We start from the raw sequence: 17,120 nt of genomic DNA, 5'->3' as shown, positions 1-17,120 counted from the left end.
ACAATTTATATACTCAACTGGAACGGACAGGTTCGATATAGTGGTCGGTAAAACTTCGTCAGGAGTTGGTGGATGGAGAGAGGAAGGAGAAAGTGAGGAAAATGGATGAGTCTCAGCCTGGAAGGCTGCTTCACATGATATCCAAAAATATATACATACGGACAGTGCTAGTATCTAGGTACTAAGGTACCAACTCTGTCACCAATCCCGGTAGAGTGTATTCAGATGCTTGGGCTGGAACGCACAAAATGCATGTCTATGATTATAACAGCGCGACTTCTCTTATGTCCGGCTGGGGATACCCAATGGAAGAAAGCACCTTCACCAAACCATCAGAGCTCCGGCGCAACTCACTCCACTCCGCTTCAGCTTTCACCATCATCGTTCCACCAAGGAGCGTTCCATTAAGCTCAACAACTCCCGCTTCGTGGATATCCTTGCGCACGGCGTCATCGACCTCCACCACGGCACTGACGCTTTTCCGCGGACAGATCATCATCATGGATTCTGTCATCGCAAGGTTATAACTAACAGCAGCAGGCCCGGTGCTCGACCGCACTTCATTTCGGGGGACACCTGCTGCCACTGCGGCGGCCTTGTACAGAGACAGATATATTTCGTGGAGTCTCTCAGTGGAAGCATTCGGGGGCAAAGGGAGAGCAAAATTGGCAATTGGGAGCCAGGATATTCGTCGGAATTCTGATTCAGAAGAAGCTGGTTGTGAAGGGACCGTGTCGATTAGCGGCCTCCATGTCCCAGTCTCGTCATCTTGGGACATTGACTCCACAGGTAGAAACTGCAGATGTCTATGTGGCTGGCTTGCACCGCTTTCATACCCGGAGTTGAAAAATGCGAATAGTCTTCTGGGTCTTGTGCCGTCTGTTTGGCTGTCATCGCTCCATGCCTTGACGCAGGCATACGCCGCCGCCAGATCTTCCTTGTCTAGTATATCCGTTTGTTCCCGCCAGGCAGTCGTTGCGAGAATAAAATGATTCGGAATGACCGGGAACTTGTTTAATACGAGAAAATGTGTCGGGTTTTCTTTCGGAAAGTGTGTGATCAGGAGGTCTGGGGATGGGTTCTCGAAGGGGTCGAATCGCTTCTTATTGTTTCCCTCGTCCGCTTTTGGCTTTCCGGTCGGCTTGTTGGCAAGCGCAGGGCAGTATCGGAGTTGGTACTAAAGAAAGCCAACGCAATTAGTGACCGTAGAGTGAATCGATAGAAGCAGAGAATAGTTCCAAGTGTGGTTTCCGCAGCCTTACAGGGACGCCGCCAGGGCGTAGAATTTCAAGATGAGTCTGGGAAAAAATCAAGTGACCGGCGTCTTTGGCGGCCGCAAAGCGCCTTGCCACGATAGTGGGAAGACTCTCGGTCAACCCAAGCTGCATCGTGCGGGCTCCTCGTTCGAAGAGTCGGGGTTGAGAGTTGGAGAAGGCAGGCCAGATGAGACGGGGAGCAACAAATGCGGGGGATGCGGGCGGCAGCCAGTCGATTCGTATACTTTGATCCGCGCCTGAGGCCGCCAGTCTTCCAAGCACCAAAACATCTCGTTCGAGGGCAATCAAATATACCACACCAATTGCATGAGAAGAAATGGCAGGGAAAAATGGCCATGCCACTTCGTTTCTCCGAGGTGTTTTGCACTCGCTATAATCGTCACCCTTCTCTTAGCCGGATGAACTCTCCCTCGTATAGAGCCATCCGCATATATATATCGCCATTGAACCATCCCGAACTCAAGTTAACAACAATGGATATACGCCGGGCCATTGCCGCATTTGAATTAAATTATCCTACTTTGACGCTGCTATCACCTGAATATGTATTTACAGAATACCTGCTCCAACATCTAACCCCATACTTGTAAGTTTGGACCACTCGTGCGTCCTGGACAACAAACAGGCTTTCACTTGTATGCCGTGTCAATTACTGGTGTCTTTCCCATGCTTTCTGAATTGTAGATCAGATCATTGAGCGTAGTCGACTCGCAGTGGTTTCATTGTTTTGAGGTACTGGAGGGACATTGTTTGTGGGTATCCACTAGCAGGGTGGACGTCCGAGAGATATAGGGATATGGGTGTGCTACAACATCACTCCTATTAACACTTATTGCTTTATCTAACTGTTAAAGAATGGGAAGTGACTTAAGTTACGCCACCCGATTCAGCATATCAACATGGGAATTGTGCTCAAGGAGACCCAGGCCTGGGCATCGTTTAATAGCATTTTCATTCAACTTGGTATGTAGATGAGGCCTCGGAGTTGGCGTCTAGTTCTATGATAGAGGTAGATGGATAGTGCACTTAGTGCTTCCAAACACTCAAAGACTGCCCCCCTATCATCTACTGCTTTTCCAGCAGAGCATGCACGCATGTCCCGAACGATACCAAACAAAGTAGACAAGGGCAAAATGCTTTGGAATCACGCATGTCAGCATGTCCCCGTGAAACAGCTCATCAACCTTCATGAGCCGATGGCCCGGTTCCAACACACTGCCGTGTGCCACGCAATCAGCATGACGAAGAAGTAACCCTCCCTTCTCATTGTCAAAGAAAAAAGGGGAACCTCCAACGGCTGGACAAATGGTAACTTCGAAGATCTCACAAGGCTCAACGTCCTCAGCCAAACAAACAACCCGATTGTTGGGTGGCCTAAAGGATCGGCTTGGTTATCGCACCAGCACCGACACCCCGGGTATCAGCGACGATTGGATGGGGCTGCTAATGAGCCCATGCCATGCTGGACTAATGGGGATGCAGGGACGGCGTTTCGTCCTCGGTGCAGGGTAAGGTTTTTCATCCCTCCGCTAGCCGACTCCGTCAGCGTCTCAGGTATGGCGAGGCCGGGTAAAGTCCGCGGATTTGATAGGGCCATAAGAAATTCGTCCAGCGCCGCAATGAACGCCGGAGCTGGATGTCATCATTACCCGAGTATAACTTTCTGGAGAAACGACGTTTGGTTATGAAATATGCTGCTAGTGGAAACTTCGGCCCGTTGGCGGCTTGTGCTTGAGACGCACGGTGATACAAGCACGGGGCTGGTGAGTAAGACGGGGTGGACCCCATCATACTCAGCCCTGTAATTAACTTAGTTAACTTGCTTCGTTTTATTAAACGCCTTGGAGCCATCCGGGGATGCCGACAGCTAACCTGTTGTAGGGCGTGGTGGCTTGAAGGGAAGGTAGAAAAAGGCTGACAGAAAATCAAATGACAAAACAAACGCTCCCGGCGGCTCAGCTGTCGAGGAACTTGCACAAGTGAAATGATTTGCCAAGGTGCTTCCACATCATCAGTGTGGTCATTTCACCGGCCCACACGAGAGAATTCTCCAAGAACCGGCCTGTCAGCGGGGATGGGGATTGGTGCTGCCGTGCCCATTGAGGGTCAGTCTGCGCACGCCCAGAAATATAGGGCTGGTAGTTTGCTTGCTACATTGCCCTGTTCTGACTCATGTCGGTCAGATGGATCTTTGCGAACGGGCTCACGGGCAGCGATTCAGTTGGAGGTCAAAGTCCGGACAAGAAACCGAGAGAGCAGTGTGCAGGCCAACAGGCCTTGCGAAATTAAGGCAGGAGGACGGAAAAGGGGGGAGGAGGCGAATCCCTGCAAGGAGGATTAATATCGAGTGAGGCTTAGACGCACGAAATAGGAGAACTCACTATGAACTAGCAATTCGAGGATAGCTTTTCTTTGGGGGTCCGCAACAGGATTTCAGCCCTACGGGACGAGGTCTACCTGACACTTGCAGCCCGCAGCACAGACTGCCGAATCCTCGTCAGCCAAAGTCTCGTCGTGTATTTGCCAGATGCGTCCATGCGGGCGTCATCTGGGTATGAAACTTCGAGTAGACGGAGGTATAACCGGTCGCTTACAACGGGTCAATACACAATACACCCCGTTTCAATGTATGGGAGCATCGAATCGACCAAACACAAAAACAAAAGATCGACAGACATAGGTATCATTTAGCAGAAAAGGGCTGGTAATAACGATGTTCGTCACAGTGGCCCTGGTCTCTTCAACCAGTGTCTTGGGATATTGCACTTTGATCACGGCTGGGCCTGGAAGTGTTGACCGTGCAGGCATTCGACAGCATTGGGCACGGACATGGAAGTCTGAAAGCGGACAAGCTTGGCGAGTAGGGGGCCAATAGCAGGGATGATCGCTATAAAGAACCCCAGATAGTTTGGTGGGATTGCGCATGCTGCTGCAACATGAATTGGAGAATGGGTGGCCTTACCGCAGCACCGCGTTGCTGACCGGACCTTTGTATGGGGCGCGGAGAGCTCCTCGCCAAAAGACACGGTGAGACGAATGGCGCTAATTTAAAGGCGTTGTTTTGGGAAGCGAGATAGCCTCTTGGAAAAGCGCTCTCCTTTTTCCTGCTTCAGCGATGATCTGTCGCGGTGGTTGGAAGACGAGCATGATTGATAGTGCGCTTGCCACGTATCAGACGGGAAGAAAAGGGAAGATGCCAGCGAAATGGTGGGAAGTTCTTTGCTTTGGTTTTCCATCTTTTATTTATTTGACATTTCTGGTTTCGGTTCCATGAACTTGCTCCCTGAATCGTCAGTCGGTGCCTTGTGGCCATGATCGCTGACGATAATATTATAGAGGTGAAGCGACTGTAGACGACAAGCACCGACAGATCGTACATCTGTTCGGACTCGCGTAGAGCGCAACGAGTGCCCAACAATTAAACTTCAAAATAAACATTTTGCGGAACCAAAGCAGTGGGACATTTTCTTGAGTTTGCGAGGAGGCCTTATTCCTAACGCAGTATGCGATTCGCCGTGCCTGCGTGCATGACAATTCCAGACCATCCTTGAACAAGCCCCATAGACTACGGCAAGAGTCAGAATCCCGTTGTTCCTCCGATTGGAATCGCTAATTTGCTTTTCCTCCGGGGATACCACACGGAAGGAAGCAATTGGTAAGCCATCCCTCGTTCGGACTATACCAGGGGTCGAGGGATATACTCAAGGTATCTGACCAGCGACAGCGGCATCAACTGCTCAATAGAAGACAATAATGGCTCGTTCCGATCGTTGACTCGTTTCTCTCGACAAACTCTGTGCAGAGCACTGGACGAGTCAAGCCATCGCCAAATGGTCGCGGATGCGGAAAACAGCCGGAGGGGCCGGGCTCAGGGAGGCCCGCAGATCTCCAGGCCTTCCTCTCTTGGAAGCCGGCGCGACGGTGGACAGTGGACACACTTGAACTCGTTGACTCGTCATGATGCGAGCGGAATTTTTGACTTTCGAGATCTGGCAGCCGTACTTGTGTGCTGTTATTGGCTATCCGAATACGAGACAGTCGAGACTAGCGGGCGCCGTTCCGCACGACTGCTCCACCGATTCAATCCACGATTCCACAGACTTGGTCGGGAACCTGGCCCCTTGTGTCCAACTGTCCATGTGGTCCTGGGGGCCCAGCCGAAGTTAGCCCGGTATCTTCCGCGGGAATGGGAGCGTCCGTGCTGTGGCTGAGCGGCAAAAAGTCCGTGTTACGGAGCAGAGTCGCTGTCCTGACCCTTGACCATGAACCTTCCTGAGACTCAATACTCTCGTTGGACCAAAGTTGATCTGTGAGGGTTTTCGCGATATCCGACTCGATAATCTACTCTGCGAAAGTCGCCGACAGGCCCGATAGCGCTGTGGATTACTATTATTCTGGAAGCAGGAAGCACTGAGTCGAGCTTGAGCAGTAAACTTCTCAGTTAGTGGGGCACCGAGGCGGGCCCGATGGAATGGATGCGAATGGACCATGAACAATCAAAAAGAGTAATTGATAATACAGTCTCCCAGTTTCCAAAGACTACGGACTCCGTAAAGAGTCACGATTCCGGTCAAGGTGAAACACGGGAACAGTGGGTGGGAAAGGGAAAACGGCAGACGCTGCTAACCGCTCTCCATTGTGGTGTCGTATACATGGCTTAAGGAGTTATTCAGACGGAGATTCGGGTCCCCAACCAGAACCCCCAGATGGAGACTGGGGAGTCCGGAAAATTACCCGTAGTACTTTGTAGCTATGCAGTCGAAATATGTGAATGTCAAGTGATGGACTGATGAGCACCGGCAAGAAATCAATAGCACGGGTCCACCGCGGCAAAGATCGAACCATCAAAATGATGATACAGAGCCTATTTGTGCTTGCTGCTTCCATCAGAGAGCTATGCATCTCTTTTCCGGGCAGGCGGAAAGAGCACGAACCCACCGTCCCATCGGGCCTGGATTGAGATCGTCGACTAGCGAAAATGACTGGTGCGGCAGTGTCTCATTTTTGCGACCGAGGTCTTGGTCACACGTGGTAGTATACTGTATGTGTTAGAACGGAGCACGGGATAAACGCCAAATCAGTGATGCAGATGGCGCTGTCGTGAGTCGTGAGTCGTGTCCGTCGTGTCCGTCGTGTCCGTCGTGTCCGAGTATTCTGGAGCGTTGATCTTGAGAGTGGAAGGATCCTCGGGTCTTAAATCCGACTTGGGCTGGTCCTTTAACCGCCTGCAGACTTGGCACACTGACATTCCTGGGCGAAATAAAGAAGCCGTGCAGACGAGCCTATCCCAGAGTCGATGCCATGGGCACATGTGATGCATTGTTTCTAAGCCTCAACAATTATATTATTGGAGGCAACTACATAGTATCAACTTTGAGCTTTCAAGCTTTCAAGCGTTTGGATATGGAAGGTTCTCGCGGATAGAAGACCCCATTCAAGCTCTGGCTTCGGCCGTGACCATGGGACGGGGCGACCATGAAGAAGCCGTTTCAGATTCACCAGAGTGCCGTCCCAGCAAGGCAGACTTAATCACTTGACTAGCTGGTGGTCTGGCTGTGAGGCTTGAGGCCAAACTCAAGCTAGACTACCAGGACCAATCCCATCTTCTCAGCCCAGTCCATCAGGGGAACGGAAATTCCTTCCTGGATCAAAAATGAGCCGTGGAGCTTGATGTGACTCCCCACGTGCCCTTTGCTTAGTGCGCGGTCTCGCCATCAACAGAGCTTGGGAATATTTGCACATCCGGAGGTGCTCCGGGCCGGAGTTCCACCAGAGGCCCAGAATCCGCCAACCTTCCCCATAGTACTTCGTAGAACATGCCCTTTTGCTATGCCGATACTCAAGGCCTGCAGTGTATCTTCATTACCACCCGAGTAAACAAAGAAATGGCTTCCCTTCGTCCCGTCTACGGTGAGATATAGGGATCTTCCGAGTTAGTGTGATGTATGGGCCGAATGTCTCAGTCGTGGATAGTATCTGATGAATCTGGTCACTGGAACTTGTTGATCACTCCAGCCTAAGGTCACAGCTATCAGTTCATTCAGAAGTGTTTTTGGCTTCCCTGAGATTCCAGCCGCCACCACCAGCGCCACGTCTTCGACCGATAACCATAAATCGCTGGTCTTGGTGCCAGTCCAGAATCGTAAGCAGTGCGGAATGCCATGTTCCTTCGTGGAAGGGCCGAAAAAAAAGTCCATTTCATTTCGGACCATAGAAACGAGAGCACTGTTTGAGCTCCGCCACCAAAGCTCCTGTCTATCGGTGTGAGTTTGGTCTGAGAACTAAACGTCCCGTCCTGGATGGTACGACTCCTAACATCTGGTTCGCCATGACGTGCCCTAAAGGCGAGACCAGCTAACTCGTTCGAGTGATTCCATGCGCTGATCATGCAGTGATGGCAAGGCCCAGAAGTCAGAACACTCAGGGAAGATAGCAATCGTGGATGCTTACGCCGGAGAATTTTGGCAGCTTTAGCGGGATGGCAGCAAGTGCAGCCCGGCAGTTTCCATTTAGACTGCGATTTTTCAACGGCCCCCCCGCTGCAAACACGCTCCCCCCAATCAGCGATGCAGTATCCCCAAGTCGTCTTCTTCATGGTGCTCCACACAGAATGAACAATGCCAATAACGATCCAGGCCACCGAGCCTCTTTACCCTGCCCCAGTGGCCCCTTTTGCTCGGGTCCAACTGACTCGACCCTTGGAGCTTTGAACAGCAACGTTGATAATCTGACAGATCAAACTGCGCCCCTTCGTTATTGCTTCCACTTCCGGGGCCCGGGACGAGAAACAGCAGAGAAAACGCCCTCCGGACCGGATCTTCGAGCGGCTGTGATAATTAACAAACCAATTGCTAATGCTAATGCTAACCAACATTGTCAGCAGTTCGGTGGCCGTCTTCCAAGCACCGCGATATGCCAACGTGTTGCCAAGTTCACCCTCCTCCAATATCTTCGGTCATCAACACAAGACATGCCATTATTAATCGTCCAACCAATTTCCTCAGGTTGAGAAGTCCGCTACGGAATCTCTCAGGGACCAGTGGACAGTGGAGTTACTTGTTTCTTCAGAGCCTGTCACCACCATTAAACGACGGGCTAAACAACTAGCCCGGGGTCATGATCTGTGCTAAAGTGCGCGACAAATGCTTGGAGTTGGTGGAGGAGCAAATAATGTGTCCGTACTACGAGGCACGGAACAACGACTCCGGTCGATTGTTGAATAATTGGCACTCGACACAAACGCTGGACGGCTCCCCCGGAACCCCACGGTGCCAACGTTACCGATCCACCTATGATATGGAACTGTATTTCCTGACCCATGGCGTGCTTCGTAAGGGTGTGCGCGTCCGCATCTTGTACAACACAAACCACGAGGCAGAGTAAGCTGGAGATAACTGCGTTGGGATGACCCAATCCCCCGTTGCAATGGAACATTCTCCTCGAGCCTCGAACCAACAGACCAACAATCCCCACAAGGTCTGGGGCGTCGATTGGTCAAGCACCCATGTCGTGCCACGCGCGAACAAGGAGAACTCGAGCTCGAACGCTGGCAACTTACTCAGACTTCCAGGCTCCAGGTCGACCACGTTGGTTTTCATCCAGATAATGGGTGGCAGCGGCCACCCTCCGCGTCCCTGGCTGCTCTGAATGGAGGGAAAGAGTTTCCGTCCTGCAGTCGCGCAGGGGGGCGACAACTTAGTTCGAATTTGGGGGCCAAAACATGCCTTACCGTCTCCTCTTCCTGGCCCCCCTCACCATTTCTTGGTTACTGCAGGTCAGTGGCAAAGTGAAGAAGTAGTCTCCCTTACCAATCTTAGATCTATACTTATCCTACCTTGGTAGAATTGGCGACTGGGAAGGGGGTGGGCGCAAGGCCGGCGCGTGGCTTTGACGCTTTGTGAAGAAACTACTTTAGACTTATGGAGAAGCGTAATTAAGATTGATTCTTCGGACCTAAAACTGTGGGGACTTGAAACGGCCCTCCTGGAATCTTTTTCTTTGCTCGGGAAGAGTCCGCCCTTTGCGATAACAGGAGAATTTGTCAACCCCTGTCAGGATTGATTTGATTTGATCTGAAAATGACTCGTAGGAGGGCAGTATAGAAGTATACGGGACCCAGTAGCAAAATACTACTAGTATTATTAGCGCTGAATGACCTCTGTATTCTCGCTACAGAGCTCTCAATTGGTATGTAGTTGCGAATCTATATTTAATCACAGTTCTTTCCCAATTAACGTAGCATGAGGAATCGTTGGTGTTGGCCAAGCCCGTGTAACAATGGCCAAGCCCAGCGGTATCCAAAACGGACACGAGCGAGTTTCTTCTGCAAAGCAGTTTTCTGTTTTGGTCATTCATGCCGCAGCTAGTTTAGATCTCCAATGGATTCAGTTTCTACATGTGCCTCTGGTGCCTCATTCTGTTTGAAACCTTATCCTGGCCAAAGTCCAATCCCTATGGTTGTGCCTATATTTAGCGGACCGCAGCAAATCAGACCGCTCGGCTCTATCCGACAACGACGGGAGTACTCTCTCTCTTTTTTTTTTACCGGTATTGCACTGCCTTTTTAGGGAGGGCGAGGGGACGGGCTTAAGGCCAACGAGCGCCCTAATCGAATTAACTCGTCGTCGTAACTTGCCAGCTGCCACTGTGCAAGCCATGCTGGTGGAGCCTTCTTAGTCTTACCTGTTGCCAATGAGGTTGCAGCCTCGCAGGTGAGATGCTATTTTATCTCTGACACATGGGCGCAGGGATTGGGCGATCCGCTTTCTGACATACTGACAGACGGGTTGAAACTTGAACCCCCAACCCAAGTCCCAACTGCTGGGAGCCGTCAGGGGAGAGGGGGCGGCAGTGCGGAGATAGCACCGTTACCACCGCATGTACACCGGAGTTATTCAGCAGCAAGCTTGAACCCCAATAGGGCTGAGTCTGGCTGACTGAGTCGCTTACTATCTTCTAACGAAGGAGTAAAGGGCGGGTTCCGTATTTTCTGCCCAGCAACGAGATGGAAAAGCCGACGGGTCGGGGTTTACGGGATTGAAGACAGGACTTTCGAGATATTCTTGAGAGTTGAGCCGTCCCCCAGGCTCCAGCCAGAAAACCGCAATAATATTATCGCCTCAAAGTTTGTTATCAGGCCGTTGCACAAGGATAGTGCGGTTCGACTCCTATTCACAGAGAAGATTTGGGGAGTGAAACATCGTGTCTCCATTGGGTCAATTGAGTTACACAAACCCAGAGGCTTATCAGGATTTTATCAGCATTTAGCGAGTAGTAACTGTCTTGCCACGTGCAGTGAGAGAACCGGGCCGGGGATGTGTGCTGACTGGTTTCTGGTGGACAAGCGAAGAATTGTACAATGTCTCTCAGTTCAGGATCTCAGAGGCCAGCAGTGCATTTCGTATAAGGAACGAAGAGGGGGCGGGAACATCGGCGTCTTACCATCGTAGACGCCGAATAGCAAGCACGTGAGGGGGTCATTGCTTGCCAAATTTCTTGACTGTTGGTTAGCATCGCTGTTATATGGTGTGGAAGATTCATAATGAAGCGATATGTCATCATCTTGATAATCATCCCATCAGACGCAGTCTTATATTAATTTCACATTGATTGGCAAGCCGTTCCTCCGAGGAGGTCTGGTTGTCACTAAAAAAAAAATAAATCCGAAACGTCAAAAAAGGCTCAAGATCCAAGTCACCGTCGTTCCGGCAGCAGGTCCGGTCAGAAAGACGGATATTCCACCGCAAAGTGAGAGAGCAAGAATAAGGTTTCACTCCAGAATTTGGGTGGAAACATCGGTCAATCCAAGGGGCACTGAACCTTTGGGAGAGGAAAACACGGTTCCTGACCGGCTTGGCAGGGAAAATATGCACCGCGAACGACGTCATTGCCGAGTTGGGCGGAAAATATATGCTATGAATCATCGGGCACAGTCATGTGTGGTATTGCGGGAAACCAAAAAGTCGGGGCGGATCAAGAGCGAAGCGGTGTAAAAATGGAAATGCTGCGCCTCAGTAAATCCACTTTGGCATTAGCGTCGAAAGTTCTACCAATGGACACCCAGGCAGATCCGCGGCTTGCTGTGCGATTGGCTCTCTCAACCGTGGCTTGGTTACCGATGTGGCGCTTAACCGACTCAAGCAAGGCTTGCTCACCGACACCACCGACATTTTCGCTGTGTTCCGGAATACACCTAGCCCAGCACTGCAGCAAGTCGAAGTGGGCATTGGTAATCTGCACCTTGTGGCCATGACCAGGGTACCCTGCACATCGCAAGGCCGTACATGCATCATGCTCTGCGACCGCGTCTGGACTTAATCATGCAGACGCTGCAGCGAAGTCGACCGACTGTAAACCCATTTCAAGCCTCCTCATAATTATTCATTATGTGATTCATCTCGGCGTTCCAGTGGCTTTATCGGCCTTATTGTGCTTCTCCAACACTGTCGCAGTCGGTTTTCTCCGATCTACTAGTGCCACCTTTGGAGGCGGACTTTCCGAATGCCTAATGAGTAATGATCTCAGTGCCAAAGCTAAAAGTCATGCTCTCGAAGGCTCAGCCTTGCATGAGCCACAGTTGTCCCCACATTCGAGAGACCCCGTAATCTAAATTGTATTGTTTCGTCACGGGTATGTATTCCGCCCGAAGGATTGGCAATTCTTCCCCTGGGGGGTGGGAAAGGACTGCTGAGTGCTGAATACCAGACATGCAACTGGAAAGAACTTTGGTTTTCACATGGCATGGAAATATTTTCCTTGACAGGTCAATTAGAGGATTTTTGACATTTGGTAGGGGACCGCACTATTGGATTCGTAAGACGCTAAATTGATCACGCCCAGGAGAAATGCGGCTCTGTATGGCTGAGTGGTTCGAGACAAATCAGGTTCATCCGCAATGGGGAAAGTGTTTGTCCCATTTGGGCGCGAGCGAAGGATGGGCTTCCCGTCTGGGACTGTTTACGAGTGCTGATTGGCGCCGTCGTGTGTAGAGGGGTTGACTCTTCATTTGGCTTTCGGCCAACCACGGCTCTCAGGACGCGATGCACGTTCATCGACAAGGGGTGATCGAGTGTGATTTGCTGGTCCCCGGTGGATCCGGGCTAAGATCGTCGAGATTCCCATCTTGAATCTTTCCAAAGTGCTGGAGATTCTGGGTGTCGGAGTCGGACAGTCGGATGGGTGGGTGGGTGTACGGCCTCGATCCCCTCACTTTGTACTCAGGTAACGTGAGCGTGCGTCTTGTTGTGTAAGTTGCGAACAATCCTCCAAAGAAGGACTTTGGTTCACCCAAGTTGACGGGTCAGGGAGGGATTTTGTCTGACCGCCAAGCAAAATGCTACCAAATAAACATCAAGTTTATCACGTTTAAACGACAGCGAGCCGAATGCGAGAGGGGAATTTCCTGGCGATCACTGCAGCCTGCTCTTTCAGGATCCTCGTGCTGCTGCTGGAACGAGCGGGACTGGAATATTCTCAAACTCAAGTCTCGACTTTCTCGGAAAAAAAATTACTTGGGCGTTGTATCTTGAGGGGCATTATTTGCCACCATCTTATCATGGAGGGGGTGAAGGATCACAGTCAGGATGCGGAGCCGAAGACGATACCTGTCAAAGAGGGGATCAATTGGCAATGGTATGATGCCAAGATTGCGAGGTATGCTTGTCGACTGGACATTTCCAGCAATACGGACTCGCCGATGACGGTTGTAGGCAAGATCCCTGGGGGGAGCGCACAGAGTGACGGCGTCTCCGGGGAGGGTCTCCGCTAGCAGTAATACTATAGTATTGGTAATACCTAATCTATTGCTGACTTCCCAGTAGTGTTAATTGATATCGCTCCGAGAATTCGAGGCATGACAAGCGAGTTTGGGGTTTCTGCTGCAGGGAAACGAGGGTCGAGCCTGGTCGGGGCCATAATGAGGTAACAGTAGCGAGGAGGGTGGACGGTGAGCACTCGCGCAGGGGACAATTTCGTTTTCATCCTGTGTGTCGTGAGAATGTCATTCGTTATCTATTATCCTTCTTCATTATTCAGACTCGTGATTATACGAGAGACGGGAATGTGACTTTCAGATGGCCCATGCTGGTCAATCGGCGAGGTGCCTCGATCATTGGATGCGGCGGTGGATCGTCGGTGGACTTGATGCTGATATCGGGAACCGGCCTGGCATTGTACGTATTTCTGCTGGAGGATCTTCGTGCCCGCGAGGCTGCGACCAGGTCCCTGGCTGCGAACCCACGGGGTGAAGAGTTTCTCGGGCAGCTGTCATTGCCGTCGTCGGCTCGTCGCCCTCGTCAGTCGTACCGCTGCACCCATGAGATCGCAACAGCAGCAGGATTGGGGGATCGCGGCGTCTGGCGGTGCAACACTGCAGAGTGCAGGCCTAGCGGTACGCGGCCATTACGGCTAGTAAGATGCTAAAGGAACTTGAAGAGAACTTGTCGAGTCTCCAGTCTCCAGTCTCCACTGCCCTTTTATTTTTTATTTTTCCAGATTTATTATTATTTCATTTTCTATTATTTTGGATTAATTATTTTCTGATTTATTTGGCGCGTTTTATTTATTTTATTTTTTATTTTTACTTTCCCTTAGTTCCTCACACGCCCCTCCACGACCCCATCCATCAACCACCATCATCATCAGCATCATCGTCGGCTTCATCCACGATTCCACCACACCCCAGTCGGTTTTGTCTGTCAACGCGCTAATCATTCCCTGTCCCTGCCCGGCCTCTAAGATTGTGGTTATCCCTAGTGCCTGTCCCGTTGATTTGTTGGTCCATCTTCTTCCTGTCTGCTCCACTGCGAAGTCCAGACAGTGTTCTTCTCGTAGGGCCAGCAATCACAGACATTTAACAATGCTCCCCTCATCCTTCTTCTAACACACTCCCCTTCATTTTCTTACTTATATCCCTCCCCCCATCCCCATCCCTCTCGACTTCACGTCGGCTATACAACATTCCTCCCTTGCCCTACCCTCCTTGATACCTCGCGGAACAAGCTCCTGTCCTCCATCTGCCCTCTACATTCTTCTCCCCCTTCGCCCTCTGTTTCCTGGCAAACCTCATCGCCGTCTCAGAAGAAAGAAGAGTCACCTTCCTTCCCGCATTCCACACGCACAAGGTCAAACCCTCAGTCGCTGTGTTGTCGTCGCCTAGGGCCCGTCGTACTTTTGTCTGACCCTTGCGACCTGGCCTCCCAGAGCCATTGCACATTGCACCAAACTTGAATTTAACNCGGCCACGCGATATCACCAGTAGGTTGGAAATTTCCCCCGAGCGGCCCGATCCCTCGATACATTATTGAAACTCAATCGACTTCTCCTCTCGGACTTCGCCGCTGACATGCAATCTGCAGATCTAGTACAGATAGTGTCCATATAGTGTTTCGTCGCCGAACCCGCTTTTGGCCGCTCCTCCGGCTAGCTATGCAAAGGGACCAAAATTCCACCGATTTCCTTCTCTACCCTTCGCGATCCAACAACGCCAAAATGATGGCAGTCGAATCTTCAAGACATCACCAAGGCCCATACTTTCAGGATTTCTCTATCGATCCTGCCCTCGTCGACTCCTTCAGTTTCAATGTGGATAGCCTTGGTGCATATGGCCAGCATGACCCGGGTCTAACCCAAGCCTCCTACCAGAACGCTGGCTTTGGCGATTCCTATCCGGAAATTTCTAAATCAAATGGTTACCCCCTTATGCCTACCACTCCTCCCGCTATTCCGATTTCCAACTCTGAGCCTTACTTGTCGGGCGTATCGACCGCCTCTGGCCCTTCAATCGCTAGTGCTTCCTCGTCCGCCATGGGCTCCCCATACTCGGCCAATGCGCAGAACCTCCAGGAGGAGTGGGTGGACACAAACCACGGACTCGGGCTGCCTGGTGCAGTTATGAGTGACCTGTTCCCTAACGAGAACATGGTGAACCCTTTCGACTCGGAAGGATTCTACCAGAAGAAGTCAGACAGCTTTGTTGGTGAGTTACTTTCGTAAACTTCATAGTTGGCCGTTCTTGATCTGACCTCTCGACAGACCCATCTCTCATTCAACCCATGCAACAACAACCGCAACTCACTCTTACTCCACCTGCCATCTCCTACCCCGAACAATCCGATTATACTCTTGCCCCCAACGGCTTCTACCCTCAGTCCCCCGAACCCTCTCAATTCCACCACGCAGAGAGTTACATGTTGAAGCAGTCGTACTCACAACAATCCAATCTTGTACCCCCATCCCCAATACCATCTGGTCCGCATTCTCGCCCTGTGTCGATATATGATCGCCGGTCGTCAATATCGTCTATTCACTCTCGCCCTTCACAGGCGAGCCCCGGTGCCAGTGGCAACGAATTAGAAGATGACACCAAGGAGAAGGGTCGATGCCCTCACCCAGATTGTGGACGTGTCTTCAAGGACTTGAAAGCCCACATGCTCACTCACCAATCGGAACGACCGGAGAAGTGCCCAATCGTGACTTGTGAGTACCACACCAAGGGCTTCGCTCGCAAATACGACAAGAACCGACACACCCTTACCCACTACAAGGGAACAATGGTGTGTGGCTTCTGTCCTGGCTCGGGCTCGCCCGCGGAGAAGAGTTTCAACCGGGCCGATGTTTTCAAACGCCACTTGACCTCAGTTCACGGTGTGGAACAAACCCCACCGAACTGCCGCAAGAGAAGCCCCGCTGCTTCCTCAAACAAGAGCGTGTCCGACTACTGCCAGGATGCGACCGGAAAGTGCTCCACCTGTTCGGGCACTTTCAACAACGCTCAAGACTTCTATGAGCATTTGGACGACTGTGTCCTTCGCGTTGTGCAGCAAGAAGAGCCTAGCGAGGCAATCAACCAGCAGCGACTGGCTGAAGTTGAATCGGACGAGGAGGTGAAGAAGACCATGGAGAAGCATAAACTACTCGACACGGCTGGCTCCGTTGATCGATACGACGAAAACGATGATGACGATGACGACTTTGATGATCAACGACCAGCCAAAGGCACTGCGAAAGCAGGCAAGGGAGCCCGCGTGATCCTGGGGAATAACGCTGTCTCCAAGCATTCATCGAACGCCAATAACAAAGGCCGTATCACCGCGTCCAAGAGGAGAAGCAACCGTGATCGATACCCTCAGTCCTGGGGATGCCCCAGCAGCAATATTAAGATGAAGAAGCGCGTTCTCTGCGTCTTCGATGGCCAGCGTCGGCTATGGAAGGATGAAATGATGCTTGACAATGAGTTTGAAGTCCGACTCAAGCTGCCCGGTGGCGCTGGAGACGGCACCAACCGTGAAGCCTACATCACCGACCTGGACGTTGAGACGCTGAAGCGCGCCAACGGTATCCTCAGTGCCAGCGAGGAGGAACGCGGCGCATGGGTTGACGGACCCTCAGGACAGTTGATCGGACAACCGGCGATGCTTCTCCCCGACTTTTCCCAGAACCCCGAGGCAGAAAACGTGGACATTGACGAATTGATGTCATGATCTTCCTTCCCTCTCTTCTCTACCTGATTTCGGGTACTTTATCGCATGGCATGATTATATAGCGGCCTAGTTTGTTTGTTATCCTCTTTGGATAAGTTGATACCACTGCGTTGGATATTTCATTAATATAAAAAGACATGTATTTATATAAAAGGCTGGACCTTGGTGTTGGAAGATGGCATCTTACTTACACTTCTGTTATATGTTTATATTTCTTTAATTAACGATCATCACATTGTGACACTACCTCTGGGCCCTGGCAAGTAAATGACGCGTAATTGACATAGCTGAACCATAATCTCCTCTCCCGACAAGCAGGAAGGCCGCCTCCTGGTACCTAGACTTGGCGCCCTATTGGGCCAAC

General features: G+C 51.2%; 2 protein-coding genes across 2 annotated transcripts; one reads left to right on the top strand and one right to left on the bottom strand.

Annotated features, from left to right (window-relative positions):
- Positions 1 to 18: 18 nt before the first annotated feature.
- ASPSYDRAFT_41870 (putative bis(5'-nucleosyl)-tetraphosphatase) lies at positions 19 to 1,446 on the bottom strand. The gene is made up of 2 exons (XM_040846355.1): positions 1,263 to 1,446; positions 19 to 1,177 (listed from the first exon to the last, which is right to left on the bottom strand). The coding sequence occupies exons 1-2, from the start codon at positions 1,386 to 1,388 to the stop codon at positions 263 to 265; spliced, it is 1,041 nt and encodes a 346-aa protein (XP_040706928.1). The 5' UTR covers positions 1,389 to 1,446; the 3' UTR covers positions 19 to 262.
- A 13,186-nt stretch (positions 1,447 to 14,632) lies between these two features.
- zfpA (putative C2H2 finger domain protein) lies at positions 14,633 to 17,048 on the top strand. Its single transcript, XM_040846354.1, has 2 exons — positions 14,633 to 15,252; positions 15,309 to 17,048. The coding sequence occupies exons 1-2, from the start codon at positions 14,703 to 14,705 to the stop codon at positions 16,754 to 16,756; spliced, it is 1,998 nt and encodes a 665-aa protein (XP_040706927.1). The 5' UTR covers positions 14,633 to 14,702; the 3' UTR covers positions 16,757 to 17,048.
- The last annotated feature ends 72 nt before the right edge of the window (positions 17,049 to 17,120 follow it).

Source organism: Aspergillus sydowii, assembly GCF_001890705.1.
Source record: "Aspergillus sydowii CBS 593.65 unplaced genomic scaffold ASPSYscaffold_2, whole genome shotgun sequence".
Classification (NCBI taxonomy): domain Eukaryota; kingdom Fungi; phylum Ascomycota; class Eurotiomycetes; order Eurotiales; family Aspergillaceae; genus Aspergillus; species Aspergillus sydowii.
Note: the sequence above shows the minus strand (reverse complement) of the source record. Positions and strands in the feature narration are given on the sequence as shown.

Excerpts from the sequence above, each read along its gene's own strand:
- ASPSYDRAFT_41870 (XM_040846355.1), bottom strand. The coding sequence starts at position 1,388 with ATGCAGCTTGGGTTGACCGAGAGTCTTCCCACTATCGTGGCAAGGCGC. Across the intron at positions 1,178-1,262 it reads TACGCCCTGGCGGCGTCCCT|TACCAACTCCGATACTGCCC; the intron begins GTAAGGCTGCGG and ends GGCTTTCTTTAG.
- zfpA (XM_040846354.1), top strand. The coding sequence starts at position 14,703 with ATGCAAAGGGACCAAAATTCCACCGATTTCCTTCTCTACCCTTCGCGA. Across the intron at positions 15,253-15,308 it reads GAAGTCAGACAGCTTTGTTG|ACCCATCTCTCATTCAACCC; the intron begins GTGAGTTACTTT and ends ACCTCTCGACAG.